We start from the raw sequence: 20,250 nt of genomic DNA, 5'->3' as shown, positions 1-20,250 counted from the left end.
TTTCGCTGCAGGACCTCGAAACAGCTTGTAACGCGTGTTCTTTTTTTGTTCTCTTTTGTTTGAAAGCCCGTACAGATGCCCTATTCGTCACACACACACATAGACATACACACACAGTCTAATATGAACGTCAGACGTAATCCTCTGCCTGCTTGTGCTGTTAGTTTGCTTTCGCTCTAGAGAGTGAGTAAGAATAAACGCAAAAACGGTCATTGCGGCATCAACGGTGAGCTTGACAACGCATCATCCAAGAAGCAACTACTTCCAACAAAATCAAAAAAAAAGTGAGTAGGTAGCGTGGACCCCATCACGACCGGTATTGGGCGAGCGCTAACTTGGAACCGTTGACACGGTGGACTGATAACAGGAAGAAAGCACTACGAAGGTAAACCGGAGGGAGGAGGGGAACCGGACAGAAGAAATGGGAAAGAGGCGAGACGGAAAGAACACTCTCATCACTTAGCCGCGATAGCTTTTCGTCTCGGCTCCTCCTCTCCTCTCCTCTCCTCTCCCTTCTTTTTACTCTCACATACACACAACTTAGGCGTAGATGCACAGCACGGCAACGCCGAGCGCAACACGCAACGTCATGCGCAGTTTGCGCTGCGACGCCGCGTTGGCCGTCAGCTGCCGGTCGAGGTAGCGGTGCAGCAGCAAGGTAAGTCCGAGCGAGATAGAAGAGCCGTGGCGGTGGTAGACGCCCCACGTAATCAATCCCACAGCAGCCAGCAGGGCAAGTCGCGTGAAGCACATCACAGACTCGATGACGCTGCTTTCGCCGTCCTGGGCATCCGCCTCCGCCGACAACAGCATCGCGCGGAGCTCCACGGAAGAGATGGGCAGCGAACTCTCGTGACGGCGACGCAGCGCCATCGCCATCTCAGAGAGCGTCCCCTCGTCCCGGCGCTCCTGTTCGGAGTAGGCGAAGGACTCGACGATAGACTTGGCGAACCACGCCACGGCAGCCACCACGACCCAGTGCAGCACCCACACGACCAGCGAGTCCGTGGACTCTGCCGCGGACTCAAGGACGGAGCCGTCGTCGCCCTTGGCGCGGTTGGCGATGCTGTTGCGCGCCTGCACCACCGCCCCGACTGCCTGCTCCACCACGGCGCCCACACGCAGAGAGGCGGGCAAGACGCCGGCAGCGGCGTGGCCAATCTTGCGCATAAGGCGCTCGATGTTGTCACCCGAAAAGAGCACAATAAAGAAGATGGCTTGCATGTTCACCTTGATGAGGGCCTTGCCGATAAACGTGGCGGAGAAGAAGGTCCAGAAGGGCATGAGAAACTGACCGCACGCCATGCCGCAGAGGTCGAAGGCCATGTTGGGCCACGCAGCCAGCAGCAGGATAGCCCAGAAGCCGTAGCGGCGAATCTTCCGCAGCGTCCAGTTCTTCATGAGCGTCATGACATCGTAGGCCGGCGTCTCCTGGAGGTCGTCCCGGTGCCGCCCCTGCAGTGCCGCGGCGTAGCTCAGCGCGTAGGGGGGCACCTCTCCTATTGCCGTCCCGGCCCCCCACAGCACACACGCCGGGACGACCTTGAGGAGGTACTGAAGAAGGGACACCTGCAGCGCCGCCGCCTCCGGCTGACTTTGTGGGGCGAGGCACACAAAGAGACGGTCGCGCGGGCCGTAGAACAAGTTCGACGGGTAGCTCCAGAAATTCGTGTTGCCGCATCTTGACACCGCCGCACAGGTGAGGTAGATGTGGGGAAACAAAAAGAGAAGTCCCGAGTGCATGCCGGTGCCGAGACCGATGGATGAGAGCACGCCAAGCACCACCCAGTACAGCGCGTCGGCCAGCCAGTACTCCACCTCGCGCCACCAGCCGTGTGCGAAGACCGCCCGGTACCGCTGCACCTCCGGCGTAGTCGACTGCCACCACTCCGCGAACGCATCGAACTCCACGGAAGGGGCACCAAAGGATCGGGCAGCAGCGGTGCCCGTCTCAGCCGGCTGCTTCAGCACCGTCGTGTAGTACGACTCCACCTCGCTGGTCGTCGCATATCCGTCGCCATCCGCGTCCAACGCGGCGAAGATGCTGGAAGCCGGAGCTGGAATTACGTTGTACGAGATGAAACAGAGCGCCACCACGAGGGGCAGCAGAACCGTGTTGACCAACGGCTTGCTGAGGGCGGCTTCAGTGTAGTACGCAGTGCGATGTGCGCTGTAGGACAGGAAGAGGGCTGCGGTGTGGAGAGGACGGTGAAGAAGGCTCAGCTTTTCACGATCCGCAGCCAAGATCGCCCCTGCGCGCTCCAAATCACGCGACATATTTCCAACAGTCAACAGAGAAAAGGCGGGTTTGCACCACCGTGATGGGAACACCAGAAAAGGAAGAAGTGTGCGTGACGAAGTGCAAATATTAGACAGTTAACGGTAACCCAACGCGGTTACGACTAATTTGGGTGTAGAAGGAAATAAGAATTCCGAAAAAAGAAACTCCTTGCGCAGCTGAGGTTGCACTCAGAGCGCCTTTCAACAATCTCTTACAGTAAACACAGACAAATGCAGTGCTTCAAGAAAGATTGTGGAATCAATTGTGAGGGCCTCACACAGCGAACGAATTGCAGGTGGAATGTGAAGAAGAAAGAGACCGAACGTTTAAAAAAAGGACAGTTTTTCCTTTCAGATAAGGCAGCGTGGATAGGTTTTCAGATTCCTCGAAGGGCCGAAATGACCCGAGCGACAGTAGATCTGAACGAGAATACGCCACGATGAAAAGGTTGTCTCGTTCAACAACAATTTGGAAGTTGCTCTCAAGTGTGAGGAAATACATTTTTTTTCCAGGAGCTTTCCTGCAACCCAACTTCAACTCAACGAGCGTTGCTCGTGTGTAATTCGTGTTAACGAATGATAGTGTTTTGCTTAATTGTGCCTCACTTAGCGCATCAGTGCACTTATATCGAGCTACGTGATGATATCAGAGGAATTAAGAAAAAAAGTGGCAGCTTTAGATGCCTTACACACACTTAAGATTGCTTTAATCGCAGGAGTATCAACAACAAAAAGAGTGGGGAAGGGAGAAAGACGCATCACAATAGCCCCGCACGTCTCTGACACCTGCACCTCCGCAGTGAAAAGGACCGGCATCCGTTTCAACGTACACGCAGAGAGGGAAGCGGGAAAAAGCCCACGAAAGCGTGTACAGCGACGCGGGGCGTGAAGCACGCCGGCTCTCTTGCCGCACAAACCGCAGGCCAAACTTCGGAGGAAAATCCGAAAAGGGAAGCCACGCACACTTTTCGCCGACAACACCGGTCGTGAGACTACAATTTTGTACCACGCACGACGCCAGGCCGCATCGAGCGAACGCCCACGAACCCGCCCTCTGGTTCGGCCTGGAAGTTGCGCGACTGCGACTTGTGCACCTGCAGGCCGCGTTCGTACTTGCGCCGCTGCGCCACGCGAGGGTTCTTGCGGTCCTTCGGGCGGGCCTTGGTGAGACCGCGGTGCGACTCGATCTTCTTTCCAGCCTTCCGGCGATCCACCTCCTCCACCTGCGGACGATGTGCCGACGCGGCAGCAACGGCTTTGCGAGACGACTCTGTAGCTTGACGCTCCCGCTCCTCGTCCCACACACCCTCCAGATCCTCCTCATCCTCCTCGGGGCCCATCTCGTCCCCTTCCTCGTCCTCGAGGTCATCGCTCGCGATGTCGCGCAGCGCCTCTGCATCCTCGTCCTCGTCGTCCAAACTCGCATTCGCAACCTTTTTGGCTGGCCGCGAGCGGCCCAGCACGTCGCCCGTCTTCTTCTGCCGCCGGCGCAACACCTCCATCAACGAAAGGCCCACCTCGCCCTCACCCTCATCGTCCTCCTCGTCGTCGACACCCGCACCACCGCCGGTAATACGAGAGAAGAACTGATCCTCGTCCTCTTGATAGCTCACCGGCGCAATCGTCGAGCTCGCGGTGGTGGCGGCGCTGTTGAGCAACGAGGCCTTCTTGGTGCGCACGCGTGTCATGGCTGACTGCTCCTCGCGCTCCAGGTCCTCGGCCTCCTGCATCTGGCGCAGCTGCTGGCGGCGCTCGCGGGCCTCGGTGTTCTGCGCGGCGCGCCCCGCCTCGAAGACGCCGCCCTTGCCGGACGGCAGCGGCCGCAGCTCGGTGAGGTGGGCAGCGGCAGTGGACTTGCCGCTGAGCAGGCGGTTCAACGAGTACTGCAGCTTCTCCTCGAGCGGCCACATTTTCTCGAGGTAGACGCGAATTTCTACGAGGTGGTCAATTACAGGATGGCCCTCCACCTTGCGGCCCTCCGCCTTCAACAAGAGGTAAAACGTGACGTTCATGCAGTAGCTCAGCATGAGCTGCACTTTGGTCTCGAGGAACGACACGAGATTCCGATCCGAGGCAGACACCTTGCGTTCGTACAGCAGCTCGTGGAGTGGCTGGGCAAGGGCTTTCACTTCGGTCATGTAAGTCTTGAGGTCGTCCAGAAGCTTCAGCAGCTCGGGGGACTCTTTCTTCAGCACCGCCAGGCGCTCCGTCGTGGTGAGGGCGGCAAAGTCACGCTCAATCGCCTCAATGGCGGGCGTCGCCTCCAGCGCATCCAGCGCGTTCCGCTTCACGGCCGCCTTGCGCTCCGAAGCGACCTGGGCGATGGACACGCCAGCCACGTCGAAGTCCTCCTCCGTCGTCTTCTTGCGCAAACCCTTCCCTGTCACCATGGCCAGCTCCTCCTCTTCCTGGTAGCCGCCGAGGTCATCGTCGCCGTAGCCGTCGAGGCGGTGGGCATCGGCGGGCAGCACGGTGAGAACGTCGTCCTCCTCCACGTCACCGGCGCGGTCCGCCTTGCGGGCACGGCGGTCATGCACGACGTCCTCATCGTCCACGTAGGCGTCCGCAGCGGCGACGTCGAGGTCGAGGTCCTCAACGATGTTGTCGCTCGCCTCCTTGCGAGACCGCTTCTTGCTCGTTTTTGCTCCCCGTGGCATCGCGTCGAGGTGGAACCTCTGTAATGCAATTCGAATGAGGGAGCAAACGTACTGCAATATATATATATTAAGTAACAGAAAGCGAGCTAAGTGAGCAAGCGCTTAGGGGAGAACCTGAAAGCTTCTAATACGTGCTTGTGTGTTGGGGGTGGTATAGAGCCCTGTTGTTTCTTCTCACCTGATTAGTGTAGCGAAGGTGAAGGTGAGCGACGTGAAGTAAAGCGTAACCCAAGGAAATGCAAGAGGAGAAAACTTCGAAAAAGTGCGAAGCAGCGAGTTGTCCAATCGCGGGGGTTACAATTGAAACTCTTCATCCCGTCTGCTTCTGCAAGGAGCCCTGTGATAACAACGGCAAACGGCTGCGTGATGCCAACGGGAGGCGAAGTTGGTACTCCTGCCCGCATATCTGGCTCCCTGGCATTCGGTACACAATTCAAAATCAACGTTTGTTTGCGGTCAAAGAAAACCGATAAGATGAAGGAAACACACCTGGAACGCCGATACACGCATGATAAGTGTCAGTCAAGTTTGCTATCACTGTGGATAATATATATATATTTAAGAGTAAGATGACGAACCACGACGGCAACGCCTTCAAAGCTGTGCAGGCGCTACAGCTGTAATAGCCGCCGACAGAAAACACCTCCAAAACACACCTCAACCTTCAGATATCCTGCAAACAAAAACCATCAAGTACACAACTTTCTTCTTTCTTTCTTTTCACCCCCATAGCTCCGCCGCGTCTACCGCCGGTCCGTACACGCCGCGGCTCGACACGCCGTGCTCCTTACACCAGCGACCACGCACGCGTTGCAGCTTCATGTACCAACCCCAAAACTCGTGTGTGCGTAGCTGCTCGACGAGGCGACGATCGCGGTGCATCTTCTTGGCAAAGTCAATTCTTTTTTCTTGAGCGTGCTCGAAGACCACGCGCGGCGTCATCGGCATCACGGGCAGGTGACGCGACTCCCGCTGCGGCTTAGGGTGGTTTGCTAGAATCTTGTGCACGTCACTAAAGCCCTGATACATGCCCGGAGCAGGAGAGGCAGGCACTTGGCCCTGGTAATCCGTGCCGTGCTTGGCGAGGTACCGGTGTCGAAAGTCGGAGACCCAGAAAGACGGGCGCGCATGGTCTTCGTTCAGGAGCGCTCGCCAGTACATGCGGCTGTAGGGGTTCGTGCGCGAGCTGCTCCATTTGCGCGAGTACAGGCGGGTGCGCGGTGGGACCGGGTATGACTGAATCGCCTTCCGGCACAGCACCAGCGTGTTTTGAAGCATTCGATATTCAGCTTATTGCACCAGGCGCAACTATGAATATTTTGGGGCTATCATTAGCAGTATTCACGTTACTTTCGTTGGTTTCACATAAGCAGCACCCAACAGCAATGGAATAGGTAATAATTTATTGTAAAAGAGCAGTTGATCAAAGTAAGTCCATTCAGAGAAGGTAGAATAGAGAATTGCGGTGAAAGTAAGTACTTTTTTCAAAAGGATATCTCAGCTTTTCAACCTGAAGACCAGGTTGCACAATGGAAAATCCCCCTCTAAAAAAAAACAGGCAGCTTGCCACGCACTCATGATTAGAGCTGGCTATGATGCAGCTAACGCCTCTCCCCCGCCGCTTGAGACGCACGTAAAAGCAGAAGGGAACACGTCACCCAGACGACATCCTTTGCAGTAATGCCAGCTTGTAAAGTGATGCGACACATCTCGCTACGTATCATGGTGGTGATGTTGTTTTTCTAGTACGAGAGAATAAAGCTAATTATGTACATAATGAACATGGAAGAAATCAGTTGAAGTGGACAGTTCGCAGCTTGTGGATATGCGTTCGTGAAACCGCAAAAAGAAAAAAAGGTAAGCCCTGAAATTATGATTCAGCTGATAATCGGGCAACGTTTTACATCAAAAGACACTCAACGCATCAAAGGTGACGAGCCAAAAGAGTCCCCAACCCCACCCTCTCCACAAACAAACACAAACAGAAAAAACGCTACTGCGCAGTAGTTTTCAAATGTGTCGCGTGCTGCCCGAGACGACATTCGGGGCGTGCAACGGCTCCTCGTACATGGTCGTGTACTGCCCCGGAACCATCTCGGCGGGAGTGTACATCTCGCCCGTGTGCACGTCGTCGCGGGGGTGGTGGTAGCGCTTATCCATCGTGTACACGCCGTCCTCGATGTCGAAGATGCCCCGCGAGCCGTGCTGGTGCGACACGTCGGCCTCGGAGCTGCGATCCTGGTACTGGATCGAGTACTCGGTGCCCCAGCCGTTGTCATGAAGCGTCTTGAAGCGAGCGTCGCGCTGCGTCACGGCCGCCTCATGCGCGGCGGAGAGCGTGTAGTTTGTGTTGCGCAGAGGCACCGTGGCGTCGCGGTCGTTCGCACGCGCCGCCATCTCCACGTCGTACGCGGCGTGCTCGCGATGTGTCGTGCTGAGCCAGTCCTTGGCCGAGTACGTCTCGTACCCGTTCGGCATCGTCTCGGCGTGGCTGGCGGCGAGTGTGGTTCGTAGTTGGTCGCGGTCGACCGCCTGCCCGCGTCGCAGCGTCTCGTGCGTGCGTTCGCGACGCCGAGGGCCTTCGCGCTCCACGTTGTTGTAGCGGCTCTTGTAAACATCAATGTTCCCTTCGCTGTCAGCGAGATCTTTCTGCCGGGACGACGACGGATCAACACCGCTGAAGTCGCAGTAGTCGTCCGAGGTGAGGCGATACGGATCTGCGACTTCCGTGCTGCTGTAAGGGGTGCCTTCGAGATTATCCAGCTCGGCTTTAAGAGCATCCTCTTTCTGCTGTCCTGCACGCAACGTCCCCAGCACATCATCGTCAAAAGTGCGGGGAATAGCCTGCTGGGTGGTCTGCAGCGTCAGAAAGCGTGGCTTGCGCGATTGCGAGCCGTCGGGAAGCTGGCGTGTGCCGTCAAGGCCGTCGCCATCAGCTCCTTGAAGCTTCTGCAGCTGTGTGGCGTTGAGACCGCCACCGCTGCCGTCGACACCGGCGCACTTAAAAAGATGTAGGCCAACTGTGGTGTAGTCTATCGTGCGGGGGTAGCTGGTTTGGTCCTTGGGGAAGGGCACGAGTTTGCGGTTGATCTCCGCCTGAAAGGGGTAGGGCTCCTTGGAGACTACATCATCCGGCGCGCGCGGCGGCACCTCTCCTGTGGCGCCCCAGTACGCACTCGTCGCAAAGCCTTCCTTGCTGCGTGATTTGAGGAACTCGGTGAGGGAGTCTTGATCGTCCGGCACGTCGTTGGTGCTACGCTGTGAGTAGTTGAACGCCCCGTTCGCATTGGTGCGGGTGCGAGTTGAGCGCATGGCTGAATGTATCTAAGATTGTTTTCTAAGACGTGGTGTCGATGTGCGGCCACTTTAGGTTTGGTATTCGTCTGTTTACGTTTCCAAATCACTGGTGTGCAATCACCAGTTGAAAGCAGAAAAAAAAAGTCTTACACGTTCACAGCTTTGGGTCAGCGATGTGATGACGGCACAACGTCAAGTTGGGGTGCGTAGAAGAACACGACAGAGAAGACGGCGAGGTGCGAAGAAGAAACAGAAGTTAAACAAAGAAAAATGGGGCAACAGAGTTAACCCAAACTCAGTCACGCCGCCACCATGGAAAAGAAGAACTGTTTGCTTCTTTTTCACATTGAGTGGGTACGCCGCACATGCGGATTATGCAGGAGGCAGAACGAGAACAAGTCACGAAGAAGTCTCTCCCATGTAGCAACGCTGTCCACAATACCAGATCTAGCATTCTTTCCCTCGTTCTTTCAATATACGGTTACGGAAAAGCAGCTACAACGACAGCTTTAGCCAATGAAATCGAGAGGAGACAAGGCCATACGCCACCTTGGCTTCACACACACACGCACGCGGGGAAAAAAATAAAGGCAACAACGTCTTGGGACACACATGGGGAGGCGATAAGTTTGCATCTTTAAAAAAGAGGAAAAAAATGTAGGTGACCAGAAAAGAGCATCGGAAAAATTAGAAATGATTTCTTCAATAATATCAACAACGACTAAAAGGCTGTTCGAAAGAACGTGAAGGCGCAATTTTGGGGGGAGGCGAAGAGAAAAGAAGAAAAGGAAGATACATAGCGATTAGCAGAAAGAGGTGAGTTGGACATTATTTCTCTTTGTAGCGGCCCAATGGAGTTCTGCCGTGGATGCAACTTGACCATTTTTTTGTGTTTCAACGAAGAAAAGGAGTAGACAAATCGTATTCCTACGCGTCAAGAAAACAACACGAAAACCTAACAAGAAAGCAGATGGAACCGAATGTTGCGCCAAAGCGGCAATCACGTTTGTCTGCGTACATACTAGGGAAGGCTGTAAAGAAATGTAAACTACAACAGCCAACTGCAGCATCTGCCCATCGCTGCTGACTTCGATTCGTCGTTTCGCGCACGTGTCACACAAGCACCACCTGCTTAGCACTGCATACATACAAGAGCCGTTGTTGCTAAGAAACACACGGCGTGCATCGCGCACAACTAAAAAGAAAAAAAACGTGTTGCCTTTAAACCTTACTGTTTTGCTAGATTTGTGGAAAGGAAAAGTGTGTAACACGTTATAAGTCTGTGAGGAAAAAAAAATGCCACGCCCAACGAAACGAATGTGCAACTCCGCCTGCAGTTGTGAGATTTGTACTCTCTCTTTCTGTCTCTTTTCCGCATTGAAAACTCAGCTGGCCATTATTCCAGGCTGATGCCTAGCTGCACAGCCAGTTGCAACTGCGCGTTGCGAATGCTTTGCATTGCGTTGAATGACTCGTCGAGAATGTCCAGCTGTCGCTGCGTTTCGCGGCGCAGCTCTTGCTCCTGTTGCAGCTCTTTTTCTAGCACTCGATTGCTCTCTTTCCTTGCGAGGAAGGAATCCTCCTCCCGGTGCACCGAGTACGATATCATCTTCATGAGCCGATCCGCAGAAACCGCGCTGCCGCTCCCATTCGCATCCTCGATGTTGGCGGATTGCACTGCAGTCAGGTTGTACGATGTGAGGGAGAGTGTCGCGGGCACGTTGCCAAAGTGATTTTGCGGATGAAAAGGCGGGCTGGTGGACTGCAGCGGTGGGGACGGAGCAACATAGTTTCCTCCGTCATTTCGCCTAGCGTTGGCGCTGCCGTTCACGACCGGGTACGAGTGGCCCGGTCCTGGCGCGAGACCGTGCTCGTTAGCCGAATCGACGGTGCCAGCAGAATAGGAAGGCGGGGGCGACTTCGCATCGTGACGAGACGCATCCTCTGCGCCGGGGCTCAATGTCATTGCTGGCGGTGGGCGAAACACACCCGTCGACGTCTGCTGTCCCCATGGAGCTGTCGGACCAAGATTTGGCGACACATAGGTGGAGGAGGTGCGAGACATAAGCGTCGTTAACGATGGAAAACTCGAGTAGTCGTGTGTGGAGAAAAACGACACAAGAGTCAGATTTAGCAATAAGAAAAAAGAAGAAAGATAATCAAAGATCTATTAGCGTCACGCACCACAAAAAGTTCCTAATGGGTAGAAAAGAAGCGAAGATGATTCCGATGATGGAAGGTCAAATCAGCAACGTGTCAGTGGGCTACTACAGCACACTTCGAAAGTGTGACAAGCGGAACCGCTAAGAAGTGCAAGGGAACGCGGGAGCAGAATTTGCTGTTCAACAATAAAGCTATTTGACAGCAAACAAGAGTTGAATGAGAGAAATGTAGAAGAGAGGCTTTTTAATGCTACAGAGCTACCGTTAAATAGAAAGAAAAAAGGAGTACGCTACGAGGGACAACACAACGTAACTGTTCTGTGTAAACGTCGAAACAAAAACAAAAGAAAACGAGCTCCTATTGTGTAGCCGCACGTCGTTGGGGACAAGAAAAGGGTGAAAGAGGGAAGCAGAAAAACTCGAAAGATAGCACAGATTCACCCTTTAGCAAAGACCTTTGAATGCGGAAATTCAGGCGCATGTCCGCCATTGCTCAATTCAGCAGAACGGAGCCATTTGGAAGTGGACATTGGCGCCAACCTCTCATTAATGAAACAGAAAAACGCCATTCATTGTTACGGTGATTGGAGAGCACGCAGCAGAAGTGAATGACGTAGGCAGATAACCTATTTATTGCTAACGACTAAGCTTGGGAGTTTTTACTTTATTCTGGTGGGGGCAAATAAGGTAATGAGTTCCATAGCAATTACGTGTAGGTACTCTTCCTGTTCTTGTAAACGAAGCTGAAAACGAAACGTCCGACTTTAAATGGTCGGGAAACTCACGTTTCGTACGATGAGCACGAACTCGCTTTGTCGAACAAATTCAAAAATTGTGAAGATTAATAAGTAAGAACAAAAAAAGGGCACGAGTCGAGAAGGAAAACGATTGCCAACTGTCAATGTGTCCGCAAAGAGCAATTTGACACTCCACGCGGCTGATTCCCTCTGCGCCTCAGGTCGCTCCAACGCTGCTGCAGCCAACCACCAAACTGAAGTGTATTGTTGTGCGTTTTCTCTTCCCTTCTTTTGTGGGGACTAAGAGCTCTCACACAACTTTGGTGGCTATCTCACTGTGGAGCTTCGTAGAGCCCTTAGAAGATGCTGCATTTTCCTTGTCAGCAGAGACGTCCTTTTCATGTTGCCCATTTGTTTCTTTTTCCCTTTCGTTGGAAGCAGCATCTGCATCGTCCACAGATTTCGCGCTGGCCGCGTCTTGCTCGCCGTCACCAACGTATTTGAGGCGACTCATGAGCTCATGAAGGCGCGACGCGGCCATCTTTGCCCCCGAATCGCCGGCCGTTGCAGCACGTAGCACCGCATCGCCGAACTCCTTTTTGCGCTGGCAGATCTCGTAGCAGTATTGTTCAATAGTATCTGAAATGATGAAGCGCGTCACATACACCGGTTTTTTCTGGCCGATGCGGTAACAACGATGCACGGCTTGCTCTTCAATGGCAGGGTTCCACCACGGATCCACCACAACGACGTGATTGGCCGCCGTGAGGTTGAGGCCGACGCCGGTAGACGTTTTGCTCGCTAACACAATCTTGACGCTTTTGTCGTTTTGGAGCTGGCGGATAACCGCGTTCCTCGCTGACAGCGTCATCGTGCCATCGATGCGCAAGGAGGCGATTTTATAGCGTTCAAGCGCTACTGTTACGACGTCCATAAAAGAAGTGAATTGGGAGAAGATGATCATTTTGTCGTCTGGATGCTTCTGCTGCATTTCGTGGATAGCACGCAACACCATGCGCAGTTTGGTGCTTAGCTCGAATTCGTTCCGCCTGTATTGCGCAATTCGGTCATGAGACGACAGCGTCTGCTGCTTGAACACCGATGCGTACGTTATTGTTTGGCTGCAGTTAGGACATTGTGTACGGGTGGCAACTTCATCGCCGTCAACGGCGTCGCGAAACTGCAGGAGTAGGCATTCGTGGCAGAAGACATGTCCGCATTTTGTCACAACGGCAGACGACGCTTCGTTTTTGCAAATGCCGCAGACAGAAACTTGAACAGCACGGCCTCGGCTGATCCACGGATGGCAACATGCCTGTCGGAGTCGCGTCATCATGGCGAAAATGTGAAAGACACCTCCATCCTTGTCCTCTGAAGAAGCCAGGGCACTTTTTGATCGCGCCAGCACACTGTTGTACATGTGCGATTCCTTCACCGTAAACGACTGCCTCATCACCACCTCTGTTTTTGGTGGCAACTGCACCAGCACCTCCTTTACCCCGTTGCGGATCATAACTGGGCCACGTCGCAGAAACGCCGGCTGCAGCGAGCGCGCAATGCTGCGTTGCAAGATCGGGTCGTTCAGCAGCTCCTCTGAGTTTGTCCCAGGCAGAATAGGTAGACGCGGTAGTCCTATAAAGTGAAGTAAGTTCTGCAGATCGTCGATAGAGTTGTGAAGCGGTGTTGCCGTAACCGCCCACCGGTGCAACCCTTGTAGCTCTTGCACTGCCCGCCACCGTTGTGTCCGGGTATGACGAATCATATGGGCTTCGTCCAGAATGATGCGCTTCCAGTGTATTTGAAACAGCGGGCCAGCCTCCTTTCGACTGAACGCAAAAGTGCGCGGTTTGTCCCCGGGAATAAATGCTGGAAGAGAAGAGTTGGTCAGCGTCTCGTACGTCGTGATGACAAAATCGTAGGTTTCCAGCTCTGTGCTGCTCACCCATTTATTGTCGCCGTGATACAGGTATATCGTAATTTTCTTGGAAGCCTTCACCTTGGACTCGATTTCTGATTTCCACTGAAGCATAAGGGACGCTGGGACCACGACGAGTGTGCGCAGCTCCTTCGAGACAATGAGCTGATAGTCCTTCTTTTCGGCATCATCTAAAAAACTTTTTGCACGATCCGCGTAGGACGGATGAAATTTGCCCGCAAAATGCAACCACTTATCGATCTCACTGCGAATTGCCTTGAAGTTGCCTTTACGTGACCTAACCCGTTCGTTGGTGGAGGAAATGAGAGAATTGAGATCGTCCCCCGGTCGGTTAATGCGTGAGCAATTTGCAACGACGCTAATCCGTTGCATCTGACGAAGAACCGTAATGAGCCGGCTTCCTTCAGCCAGCATATTACTCTGCTTCAGATGCTTTGAGTGGAATGACTTGTTTACCTTGTCTGAAACCAAGCACAACCCAATCATCTGTACGGTTTTTCCCATCCCTAGATGGTCAGCCATAATGCCACCGACGTGGTTCATCTCACGTTGTGCCATCCAGCCCACGCCTTCCTTCTGAAAAGGAAGCAGCTGAGTGCTCATATCAGGCACTTCCATGGTCTGCAGCTCGTCATCGTAGGAGAAAGATGAATAAAACTCGCGAACTGGGGCTGCTTCTGAGGACGACAGGGGAGCTTGGATGACGACAGCGAAGCGTCGCCGAGAAAACTGAAATCGCCAAAGTTTGCAGAGTTTCATGTGATCATACTGTAAAAGTCACAAGTATGTGTCTAGATAAATTAGTAAGGAGCAAAGAAATTTTTTTCCTTTTCTAATCTCCTCTTTTAACAGCAGCAGTCGGAAAAAAAAAAACAATTATGCTATCGCACACAAAGCAAAAGCAAGTTATTTGCACCGATTCAACCGCTCAGAATAATGGAAGAGCTGTACACCAGCAGATCATAATAAAAAGGGGGAAAAGACTCTTCTTAGCTTCTTGGCAGTCCTTGAGCCTCAATCGCTGGACAGTGCCAGTGCTCCTCTTGTAAGAGCGGATTTAAGTACTTCTAATAGATGTAAGGCGTTAACTCAGTTCGATTTCACCAGAAAAAGGAGGAGGAGGAAGAAGAGGAAGAAAGAATAAAAGTAATGCCGTTGAAAGCACTCACCAGCTTGAAGTGAGAGGGAAAAATAAAAGGCATAAAGAAAAATGCATTTCGTCACCCCAGTGAAAGCCTTTTTTCTACGATCTAAATCAAAACTACATCGAAAACAATAATGTAGTTGATGCAATATATATTTTTTGTTGTTGTTTAGCACGGGAAGAGCTAGTGTTCAGTTAATTCAGAATACGAAGGCATGAAGGGGAAAAAAGAGAAAACTGTACGTTTAAACATAGCAGAACAAAATGATTAATGTGGATAGTGACTCAAACAAGAAGAAAGAAAGAAAAACAAACAAAAGCAAAAATAAAGGTTTGATTAAAACTCATCTTTTCGATACATTATTTTTCTCCGCTCATTGCTGAAAAAGAGCTGTGGTAAATAATATCACTGCGATCAAACACGCAGCGACATAGGAAGGCTAGCCGATGAGATCGTTCCAAAGTAGAAAACCACGAAAACGTCTCAAGAAAGAAAGAAAAAAAAAGTGCTACAGTGTCGAAAACCGAATGAAAAATTGCTTCGCTTCCATAATTAGTACTACTATTGCTCATTTTTTCTTTTTTTCTAGGGAACTCTTCGTCGTTTGTGACCGTACAATTGCGAGTAGATCAGCTTTTTGGCGTTGCGTTCCTCTTCCGATAAAATGTATTTTGCACAGTCGTCGTCAGTCCTTTCAAGAAAGAACGTGGTGAATCTGGAATAATTCTCCCGGTCGCTTCGGGCTTCTTGCGGAGAAGATTGCTTTAACGCAGTGTCGTCACTATCTGGTTTCTTTCCTTCCTCTGTGTGCTCATTAGAGCAAAACGAATACATAGCATTTACGTCTATTGCCGTTGAATCCATCTCTGAAAATTTATTACTGTCATTAATTGAAGGTTTGAAGGTATTACAATTGGTCGACGATACAACCTCTCCTGAAATGTGATCGTAACTCAACAGCTGCACACGTTGCAAATATGTAGGAAGAGCTGACATACCGGTTGCTTTTAAGTTACGTCGAGTAGTCATGCGTTTCCCGTCGGCCAACACTGCAACAGAGTCGAGAGTCTCGAATGAAGATGGAATTTTCTTTTGATCGTAACGGTTAAATGTAAATGCATTGAGACACCCGTGGAAAAAGTACTGCATTACATTAGCGGAACACAACCTTTTCTCACGTGTGTTGGTTTGCTTGTTAAAAACGGACTCAAACGTACGAAAACACACGTGATACGTGGCGCAGGCGCAGAGCTCAGGTTCTGCTGTTGAGTAAAGAATACCGGTAGGTGAAGCCTTATCGAAATTTTGACTCCGAAGTGCCGCTTCTAAATTTTGACGCAGAATTATAGAGCCCTTCATCGCTTGCAAAAATAACTCATCACTATCCTCTCGCTGCAAAGGTGTTACAGAGAGTTCGGCGCAAAGTAAACCGTACGTGTAGTTCCACATTCGATGCAGTGGTCCCCCGCTGCGTGACTGCAAATTCATTGCGTGAATTCCGGTCTCTCGCGCACTTCGTTGATTCACCAAGCGTTTTGCGCTGCTGCAAAGCAGCGCGCGATGAACGTGGCATTCTGCATCCAGCCAAACCCGGGAAAGATGAATTTCAAAGCCCAGAGCTTTGGAGGCCCAGATGTCAAACGTTGTCGAGGAAATAAATACCCCATACTCTTCAAAGAAGAAACACTGCAGGAGCACGCCGATCATCGCAGGCACCGCCAAAGGCTTCTCAAGAATGCAAAACGGCAGCTTTTCCTGAACATGCTTTTGATCAAGTATCACAGCTTCTTCGGCAATGCGACCCAGCACTTTTGCTACATCGTCACCAAAAGGGAAATCATGGAAGGGTAGGCCTGACAGCTCGTTGCGGTGTGAAACACCTTTTTCTTCCTCGATAAGTTTATTCGGTTCCACGTAGTAGGTATTAACTAAAAAGCGGACAAATTCTCCTTGCTTCTTCCAAAGAGGTACTGTCCGCCCTTCTTGCAGAAATTCTTCCTGTTGCGGAAAAACATCCATTTTGGGAGGTACCCACAAAGAAAAAAAGTATCTACTGAGATTAGGCAATACAATTACGGGTGCATGCAATAAAGTGGTGTTCAAGAAAAGAGAAAACACAACAACAGTAATAATAATAACCGTGAGGCAACTATTTTGAAAATCGTACGCCGGATATATTATCAGGAATAAAAAAAGAGAGGGGCTTTTGAGTAGCAGACATCGCAGGAACCATAAATTAACACCATAACGACTATGTTACCCAACACGACGGTTTTTCTCCTTTGTTTTACTGCCTCTAAGAAGCGGAACCAAGAGACTCCGAAGCCTCATACTCCGAGTCGATTCCTTTAACAAACGCCGTCCGGTGAACAACAGTTCTTTAAAAAGAAAAGAAAAACAGACGGCGCTTGCTGGTATGTAGAGGGTCTGAGTGAATCTGTTTCTCTCTTTTCCTTTTTTCAGTACGTGACTTCGTTGTTCACATCTCACAATTCGTAACTTCAAGCTGCATAGGTACCGTTGCCAAGAACTGTACCTTGCCATTAGTTCGTTCGTGTGAGGGAACTGGATGTGCTGGTCCCCCCTCCCTTCCTCTTCTTTCCCCCTGCTCTGCTTTCAGAACTTTCTCACGCTCTGAAGACCAGCCTTACCGTATGTGCGTGAGTGTTGGTTCCTATCCTCATGTTTCTTGCAGCATTCCAAGGGAAACACGTTCTCCGCCTCCCCTCTCCCCGCCGCGCGTGGATGAACAAGGGAAAAACGCTTGCCCTCTATGCTCTAGAGAAGTCACACCTTGCACTTCTACTACTCAACGGTCAGGCTCAGAGAGCTGGCATCATTACATGGCGGAAAGAAACAAAAACGCCGGCAGAACACCCTAAGCACATGGTGTACCCACTACTGTTGCGGGGCTGCTGTGCTTCGCAAGACCTGTCCGACGCGTTGTGAAGAGTGTACAAAACGCTTTGAAAAACAGCCTACTTCTTCTGCTGTAAATACAACTTTCTGGCCTTCTTCTATTCTATTATCCTTTCGGTGCAAGTTGAGCGTTCTTGAATTGATCGAGAAAGCTTGATCTTTGTGTTTATGTTTCCAGTTGATTTCGTAGGCACGCACAGAAACAGATTTGACGGTATTTCAAATTTCCTGCTCCGCTTTCTTTTCGCTTTTATGAGTCTGTATTAACGCGCATTACATTTTGAGAAGCGGTGCGGACTGCTACAACTCATCTTCGCGTTCATTCTTATTGGTATTGGTCGACACTGAAAAATATCTTCCTGGTTCAGTTTTACTAGTGGATGAGTTCTAGCGCGCAATTCCACACCGCTGCTTTCCAAAGCAGACCAACGGCGGCCAGCGCTAATGAACGATCCGATATGTATGTGACAGCGCTTGACGTTTTCAACAGACGTGCGTACTTTGACCCACAGAAAGAGAGCTTTACCGACGCGCAGCTTGGCAATTTCGGTGCTGCCACACCGTTAACATCGAAAAGGAACAGTAAAGTAGCGGAAAACTCTACACCATCGGAGACGCAGCGCAACAGTGGTCAACCTGAGTCCTACATTGAACCAAATGAATCGGCTGTTTGTAAACTGAAGCACTTTTCTTCCGCTGAAGCATACATGACGGCCAACTCAGTAAAAGAAGATCTCATGGACACCCTCGGTGAAAACAACTCAGCTCAGATTTATGTGCACAAGGAACTTCTGCAAGAAAAGCGGCGCTTGTTTTTTGAAACTCTTTTTACCCACTCCGACGACCTTCATACGGCCCTGCCTTGCCGTTTTTCCATAGACGACGTAGATAAACTCTTTCAGGACGATAGTCAGATAAAAAGCGATCCATCGAAGCTTTACCGAAATAGACTAAGGGCACTTGATCGCCTTCGAGAAACGCTCGACAGCTAAGAAAAGGTTTTTATCTTTGTTATTTGAAATTATTTCTGTGTCTGAGATCAAGAAAAGAAATACATCCTTTCCTGAATGAGTTTTTAAAGGCTGTGCTTTTGTTTTAGAAACAGAAGGCATCCACTAAGGAAGCGGCTTCATATTATCAAGTAGGTTTCTGGATACACTGGTATAAAAAGCATTCGTTAACTCTTCGTCTGATGCAATTGATGCTGAAGAGCCGACCGATGAAGTACAAGGATTGCCAGGAGCATTTAAGCAGCCTCGAAGACGTAGGTTTCACTCTTGCTTGTTTTCAATATCATTTATCTGTCTCATCCTTCTACCTTTATTCACGCGTCACAAATCGGATGCAAGTATAGTTTGGAAGAGAAGAATAAATAAAGCAAAGTAGCTGAAGGAGCAAAAGATGCGCCGTTTTCTTACCACAGCTGCCGTAGCGGTTAGCGCCCGGGCGATAAGTATTCCGTGGGAATCGCAGCTCCCTAACATCAATGATCCCCTATGGCATTTGATGGGGCAAGCCGTTACCGAACTCGCCTTGACGTACGACACGGGTAAAGTTGCTTTTGATGAGTGCTGCTCCGCTCGAGAGCAGCTCGAGTCCATTGTGCAGTCAATGGGTTATGACATGTCAATCTACATTTTTGGTGGTCTTGTCACGTCGGCTCTCTTTGAGGTTGGGGGAGACGTGGACTTTGTTGGAATTCTCGACATCGAGCCAGGCTTCGAAGAGGCAGGCGAAATTGTGCGACGTGCAACGCGTGAGCTGCGCCGCTTAGGTATTCGCGCACGCGCTTATCCCAAGGCCCGTGTACCTGTAATTAAAGCCGATCGCGTGAGCCGCAGTCTTCCAGGGTCACCTCTTCACAACCTTTCCTGTGATGGGATCTTTCAATTTAGCCGACAACTCCGTGCTTCAGAAGCTGAAACCTTTGATAAGCGCGTTACCGGCAACTACAACGCCTTGTCTGTGGAGTGGAATAGCTCCTACCAGTTTGCGACGGTACAGTTTGCCACCACATCCTCGCTCATGTACGCCCTCGCAAACCTAAAGGCGCATAACGAGGTTGAGATACCGCTTCGGCTTCCCGTGGACGCCCTTCATGGACCCGAATTGTATCGGTTTCCGTTTGACTTCTGCCTTTCTTCGACGGGTTTGCGCAACTCACACCTGCTGGGAGAAGCGCTGCAGCAGCATCCTTACTCGCGGCATTTGTTATTGATACTTAAAAAGTGGGGCCGCGCCAGCGGAATCATAAATTCTATCGACGGTCTTCTAGCTAGTTACGCGCTGACGGTGATGCTGGTCCATTTCCTGTCGGTAGTGCAGGCAATTCCAAAAATCTCTGTCGAAAGAATTGCCGTGGGGCCCAGCGACCTCAGCCCCAATCCAAAATATCGACCATTGGCGGCAGCGGCGCCCGAATCTATGCCGGAGGTGGGGTACTTATTTGCGGCATTTTTCGAGTACTACGGCACGATTTTTAACTATGCAGAAAACGTTGTCTGCACAACAAACACAAAACTAACAAAATCAACGATGCACTGGGACCAGCCGAACACGGCGGTGGGGAAGCCGCCTTTTTTTCATTTTGCCATCAAGGACCCTTACGGACTTGATAACATTGCGCGAAACCTTGACCTCCAATCTGTAAAGTTTGTGCAAGAAACACACCAGATGGCTTTCGAATCTGTGTTAGGAGGCACACGCAATCCTGCGTTTGTTGTGACGACGCTCATCAAAGAACCTCCAATGCCTAGTCGCGAGGCACGGTCTCTGAGCGATCGTGGCATTTATTCCCAAACGGTTTCGTCAGATCAGTTGGAGGCACGTCATGTTCTGAATAAGCTTCGTTTTCATCAACGCAAGCGCTCCATGGAAGCTCTTGGTGAGCAAGCCGTAAAGAATTTCAACGATCAGAACAAGGCCTCCGACGTCACAAGAAATGTGTTGGGATGGATCCGCAAGGACAGCGATTTGTAATTGCTGATTTGAAATTTGGGTGATTATGTAGGAGATGAAACTCACGCACAGGAGAAACGCACAAGAATAAAAAGAAGAGCAATTTTTCGAGTCTCTTATATATATATATATATATATATATATATATATCGTCTCTAC

The 20,250-nt window shown here is 51.0% G+C and overlaps 9 protein-coding genes across 12 annotated transcripts; 2 read left to right on the top strand and 7 right to left on the bottom strand.

The window, feature by feature from the left end:
• Positions 1-540: 540 nt before the first annotated feature.
• Positions 541-2,555, bottom strand: ABB37_01766 (hypothetical protein; the record flags this gene model as incomplete). Its single annotated transcript, XM_015798393.1, has 1 exon — positions 541-2,555. The coding sequence occupies exon 1, from the start codon at positions 2,275-2,277 to the stop codon at positions 541-543; it is 1,737 nt and encodes a 578-aa protein (XP_015663913.1). The 5' UTR covers positions 2,278-2,555.
• Positions 2,556-3,272: 717 nt separating this feature from the next.
• Positions 3,273-4,937, bottom strand: ABB37_01765 (hypothetical protein; the record flags this gene model as incomplete). The annotated part of the gene is made up of 1 exon (XM_015798392.1): positions 3,273-4,937. The coding sequence occupies one exon, from the start codon at positions 4,935-4,937 to the stop codon at positions 3,273-3,275; it is 1,665 nt and encodes a 554-aa protein (XP_015663912.1).
• A 720-nt stretch (positions 4,938-5,657) lies between these two features.
• ABB37_01764 (putative mitochondrial hypothetical protein) lies at positions 5,658-6,288 on the bottom strand (the record flags this gene model as incomplete). Its single annotated transcript, XM_015798391.1, has 1 exon — positions 5,658-6,288. The coding sequence occupies exon 1, from the start codon at positions 6,213-6,215 to the stop codon at positions 5,658-5,660; it is 558 nt and encodes a 185-aa protein (XP_015663911.1). The 5' UTR covers positions 6,216-6,288.
• A 659-nt stretch (positions 6,289-6,947) lies between these two features.
• ABB37_01763 (hypothetical protein) lies at positions 6,948-8,396 on the bottom strand (the record flags this gene model as incomplete). Its single annotated transcript, XM_015798390.1, has 1 exon — positions 6,948-8,396. The coding sequence occupies exon 1, from the start codon at positions 8,247-8,249 to the stop codon at positions 6,948-6,950; it is 1,302 nt and encodes a 433-aa protein (XP_015663910.1). The 5' UTR covers positions 8,250-8,396.
• A 1,234-nt stretch (positions 8,397-9,630) lies between these two features.
• On the bottom strand, positions 9,631-10,756 carry ABB37_01762 (hypothetical protein; the record flags this gene model as incomplete). The annotated part of the gene is made up of 1 exon (XM_015798389.1): positions 9,631-10,756. The coding sequence occupies exon 1, from the start codon at positions 10,297-10,299 to the stop codon at positions 9,631-9,633; it is 669 nt and encodes a 222-aa protein (XP_015663909.1). The 5' UTR covers positions 10,300-10,756.
• A 687-nt stretch (positions 10,757-11,443) lies between these two features.
• On the bottom strand, positions 11,444-14,159 carry ABB37_01761 (dNA repair protein-like protein; the record flags this gene model as incomplete). Of its 2 annotated transcripts, none has more annotated exons than XM_015798387.1 (1): positions 11,444-14,159. In XM_015798387.1, exon 1 carries the CDS (start codon positions 13,826-13,828, stop codon positions 11,444-11,446), a length of 2,385 nt encoding a protein of 794 aa, XP_015663907.1. In that variant the 5' UTR covers positions 13,829-14,159. The 2 variants fall into 2 exon arrangements, with proteins under 2 accessions (XP_015663907.1, XP_015663908.1); XM_015798388.1 differs by having other exon boundaries at positions 11,444-14,138.
• Positions 14,160-14,799: 640 nt separating this feature from the next.
• Positions 14,800-16,365, bottom strand: ABB37_01760 (hypothetical protein; the record flags this gene model as incomplete). The annotated part of the gene is made up of 1 exon (XM_015798386.1): positions 14,800-16,365. The coding sequence occupies exon 1, from the start codon at positions 16,231-16,233 to the stop codon at positions 14,800-14,802; it is 1,434 nt and encodes a 477-aa protein (XP_015663906.1). The 5' UTR covers positions 16,234-16,365.
• Positions 16,366-17,256: 891 nt separating this feature from the next.
• Positions 17,257-18,125, top strand: ABB37_01759 (hypothetical protein; the record flags this gene model as incomplete). 3 transcript variants are annotated; one of them, XM_015798385.1, is made up of 1 exon in its annotated part: positions 17,257-18,125. In XM_015798385.1, the coding sequence occupies exon 1, from the start codon at positions 17,514-17,516 to the stop codon at positions 18,123-18,125; it is 612 nt and encodes a 203-aa protein (XP_015663905.1). In that variant the 5' UTR covers positions 17,257-17,513. The 3 variants fall into 3 exon arrangements, with proteins under 3 accessions (XP_015663905.1, XP_015663904.1, XP_015663903.1); XM_015798384.1 differs by having other exon boundaries at positions 17,418-18,125; XM_015798383.1 differs by having other exon boundaries at positions 17,421-18,125.
• A 409-nt stretch (positions 18,126-18,534) lies between these two features.
• Positions 18,535-20,112, top strand: ABB37_01758 (putative mitochondrial kinetoplast poly(A) polymerase 1; the record flags this gene model as incomplete). Its single annotated transcript, XM_015798382.1, has 1 exon — positions 18,535-20,112. The coding sequence occupies one exon, from the start codon at positions 18,535-18,537 to the stop codon at positions 20,110-20,112; it is 1,578 nt and encodes a 525-aa protein (XP_015663902.1).
• Between the last annotated feature and the right edge of the window lie 138 nt (positions 20,113-20,250).

Source organism: Leptomonas pyrrhocoris (assembly GCF_001293395.1).
Source record: "Leptomonas pyrrhocoris isolate H10 chromosome Unknown, whole genome shotgun sequence".
Classification (NCBI taxonomy): Eukaryota; Euglenozoa; class Kinetoplastea; order Trypanosomatida; family Trypanosomatidae; genus Leptomonas; species Leptomonas pyrrhocoris.
Note: the sequence above shows the minus strand (reverse complement) of the source record. Positions and strands in the feature narration are given on the sequence as shown.